The sequence below is a fragment of the Culex quinquefasciatus genome, chromosome 1 (genome assembly GCF_015732765.1).
Source record: "Culex quinquefasciatus strain JHB chromosome 1, VPISU_Cqui_1.0_pri_paternal, whole genome shotgun sequence".
Lineage (NCBI taxonomy): Eukaryota > Metazoa > Arthropoda > Insecta > Diptera > Culicidae > Culex > Culex quinquefasciatus.
The window spans coordinates 82,170,070-82,173,830 of record NC_051861.1 but is presented as its reverse complement, the minus strand read 5'-3'; the positions used below and the strand labels follow the sequence as shown (position 1 = coordinate 82,173,830).

Below are 3,761 nucleotides of genomic sequence, written 5' to 3'. Positions count from 1 at the left end.
CAATAATGCAAAACAATTTGAAGCAAATAAATAAATGTGATCAGTTAATAATAAAACGAAAAATACAACAAAGATGAAGAGCATTAGGCCATACCACTTATCATGTAAAAGAAATGTAATTATTATAAGAATGTTCAATAAAGACATATTTAATTTAAAAAAAAAAAAAAAATAAAACTGTTTACCTGCACAACATAACATTTTATACTGCGAACAACTAAACGTTGCATACAACTTATTTAAGTAAGGGTTCGTCCAACAACAGAGTGACAAAAGTTTGTAAAAAAAACAATCAAATCACGTGATTTTTATTGTTTAATGAATTTCACTTTAATTTGACTTACATAAGGGTGTGAGATAAAAAAATCATTGCGTTGTATTAGAATGAACCATCATGTAAATCAGTTTATCATAAAGAGGCCATCCAGTAACCACGTGATTATTTTTTTGAAAGTTTTAGATTTTTCCCCCTTGTGAACATCGGTCTATTTTGATTTGTTCAACAAGTTTCATAAAATACTTTTTTTTCGAGTTTCATACAAACTTTAGTGACGGAATTTGTGAATGACCCATGTACAATTCTTCTGTAAATATGCTCGGAACATTATATAAAAATTATATAATATTTAGTACCCTTTTATCTTCAACAACCAACTACGCATACACCTTTTTTGCCATTGGACCAATATGATTTAAATTTTCGTGACGTTGCAACGCAAACTTAAACCTGTTGTAACTTTGGATCTAGACAACCAATTAAGTCGCTCTAGGTTGCATTTGAAAGCTCTTTCCAAGTACAAAGAGCATCCGAAATATCAAAATGATTGAATGTTTAGTCTTTTGTTGACATAAACAAATGTCCCTTTTTCGTGACGTTGCAACGCAATAAAATGGTAAACTTACACTAGTTTGAAAAAATACTTAACTTAAGAAGTACAACTAAAAACCTACAAAATGCAATCAAAAGAACAATTTTTGGATTTTATTTCGCTGAAAACCAGGAGTTTTTAGAAAAATGTTTTAAAACGATGATTTTATCACGAATTGATGCATAACTAAACCAACTTGTACAAAATGATATTCAAATGATCAATTAATGAAAACCATGATTTTTGAAGCTTCAAGTAGTCTAGAATCGAGGAAAAATATCCAAATAGCTCATACACGCTTTTAAAATTTTCATCCTAAGGTGTACATTGCCGGAGAATGTGTCAAAACGATTTGAAGTAAATAAATGAATGCGAACAGTTAATAATAAAACGAAAAATATAACAAATATGAAGAGCATTTAGCCATACCACTTAGCATGTTAAAGAAATGTAATTATTATAAGAAACATGTTCTTTAAACAAACCTCGTACAGGTTGATTCTACAAAACATTTTTCTGCGTGTGGTCAAGATTGTGGGGTTTCCCCATGTTTTGTTCAAAACGCAAAACGAAAAGTACAGATGATTGACTTCTTTTTACAGCGGAGATAAGCTCTGCATGTTTAAAAAAAGAGTAAAGTGATTTTTTTTACTAGGCACAGTTTTAACGTTTGCATGAAAAAAAGCGATTGGGATTTCATAAAAATCAAAATATTTTTAAACGAGCCCAAACAACACAAAATTTCAATAATATTTGCAACAGCCTTATTTTTATTTAATCAAAGTCTGTCATACAGAAATATCAAATATTCATGATCAAATATATATGTTTATTTCTTCGGTTAGTAAATACAATTACACTTAAAAATACTTGTTAAAAATCATTTTTTCATTCTTTTTGAACTTGATGTTTCTTTAAAATCTAATGTCAAGCAAATACAAAAAACATCAATTTCAAACATGTGGTTGAATTCTTTGGATCACTTGGAATCTTCCTGCAAAATATCAAACCTGTATTGCCTTCATTTATTTTTACGGTCTGATTGATAATTGCTTAGAGGTGGTGATATAAATTTATTTAAAAAGATGTTACACTGGCGAAATATTCAGATAAGTTTGAACAAATATTAGTTCGTTCATTTCCAAGGCAAAAGAGTAAATTTAAAAGACGTTATCACCGTAACACATTGTCACAGCGAAAAAGAAAATGCTAAGTGGGATGAAAAGTATTAAATACTCTCAAAAATCAAATTGTTTCCTCTACAGCACGGCTTTGGCGTTCTCTATTGCAAGATTCCTACTCGAAACTAGCCGTTCTAAATTGTCACCGGTTTTTTCCATTTATTCATTTGGGTATCATTGGGTCATTGAAAACTACTCATCACTGGTTTTAGCTCAAATTCTAGAAATCTCATTCATAATCCAGTCTAGATAGCTCGCCACGCGGGTGTAAACTCCCGGAAAATCTTTCAGTCCGCAGTGATGTCCGCTGGAAACGATTCCAACCAGAACGTACTTGCTGCCTTCGAGCTTCACCAGTGGTCCTCCCGAATCTCCCCAGCATGCGTCAGTGTGGACCCCACGGGAGTCTGCATCTCCCTGGGCACACAGGTGGCTGCTGGTGATTCTGGTTTTCTTGATTTTCATATAACTTTCTTGACATTTGCTGTGCGATGAAGTTTGTACCGTTCCTTTCATTAGAGTATCAGCTGTGGATTTGGTCGCTGGAAAATAAAACTTTTAAGTATATTTTTAAGGTTTTTAAGGGTGGACAATACATGTGTCAGTTGTTCCCCATCCAACAATGGTCAAATTCTTGCTAGGAGGTAGGTCTTCCAAAGCCCTACACAGGCAAAGTGGAGCAATGTAGGGTTCGTCAGGATCAGCTTCTTCAGCAAGTTTAACAATTGCCAAGTCGGCCATTATGCTGAGTTGCTGTTTTTTCTTCGGTTTGTAATCCGGATGCGTGACTATGCTTGCTATCCCGTAAGGTTCAGCACCTTCATCAGTGGCTGCATTGGTTCCCAACCGGACCTGGGTAGCATTTTCTCGCCGGAAGCAATGGGCAGCGGTCAGCAAAAGCTTGTTCGTTATAAGAACTGCTCCGCAGCGCATCGTTGGATCGTTGTACATCAACAGTCCCATGAAGGGAAACTCTCCGACTTCTGCAATTTCCGCGTTACCGACAATATGAGGTTTTATCCTTGACTCGACGTGAATTGGAATCAATTCGCACATACTCTTCGCCTGCGCGATGGCATCCGGAGGACAGCACACGACACGAAAGTGCCCACTTGACTTACAAAGCGTCGAGGGCGACCGGGGATCTCTGTGGAGGCAGTCCATAATTTTGCGGCAAACTCCAGGATTTGCATTTGGCAATTGACAGGATTCACCCTCTGAAAATAGAGTCCGTTTAATAACCATTAATTATCATTCAATAAAAATGATAATGTTAGTTCAGCCAATAGAAAAAAAAACTCTAACGAGAAAAAGCAAAACTTCAATGAATGTTCAAGAAACATATCAATCTAAGTGACGTTACAAACACCTAAACCTTATCTCCGCTGAGAAGGGGAATCTATCATTTTTTTTGTTTAAGATTTGGCACAACTCGTAATTGAGAGCCGAACAGAGATCATTTTCAATGTTACCAGAATGAAAGTAAAGGGTTGTCCTCTTACCGTGAATGTTTCTATTATTTACACCGAGCACACTGGTAAGGCTGATGATTATAAGTCCAAGGAATAACATCATTACGAAGTGTTTCAAGCAAAAATCGGCTCTGTCTCTCAAGTTGTTCGCACTTATTGAAACTTTAAATTTCACCGAGCAGATGTGAAAGGCTGCGACCCGAAGCGTTGCGCGTTCTATGCAAAACTGAGTGCCAATC

At 35.5% G+C, this 3,761-nt stretch overlaps 1 protein-coding gene across 1 annotated transcript; it reads right to left on the bottom strand.

Moving 5' to 3' along the window:
• Window positions 1-1,670: 1,670 nt before the first annotated feature.
• Window positions 1,671-3,761, bottom strand: LOC6048957 (venom protease). The gene is made up of 3 exons (XM_001865758.2): window positions 3,553-3,761; window positions 2,647-3,267; window positions 1,671-2,592 (listed from the first exon to the last, which is right to left on the bottom strand). Exons 1-3 carry the CDS (start codon window positions 3,623-3,625, stop codon window positions 2,264-2,266), a joined length of 1,023 nt encoding a protein of 340 aa, XP_001865793.1. The 5' UTR covers window positions 3,626-3,761; the 3' UTR covers window positions 1,671-2,263.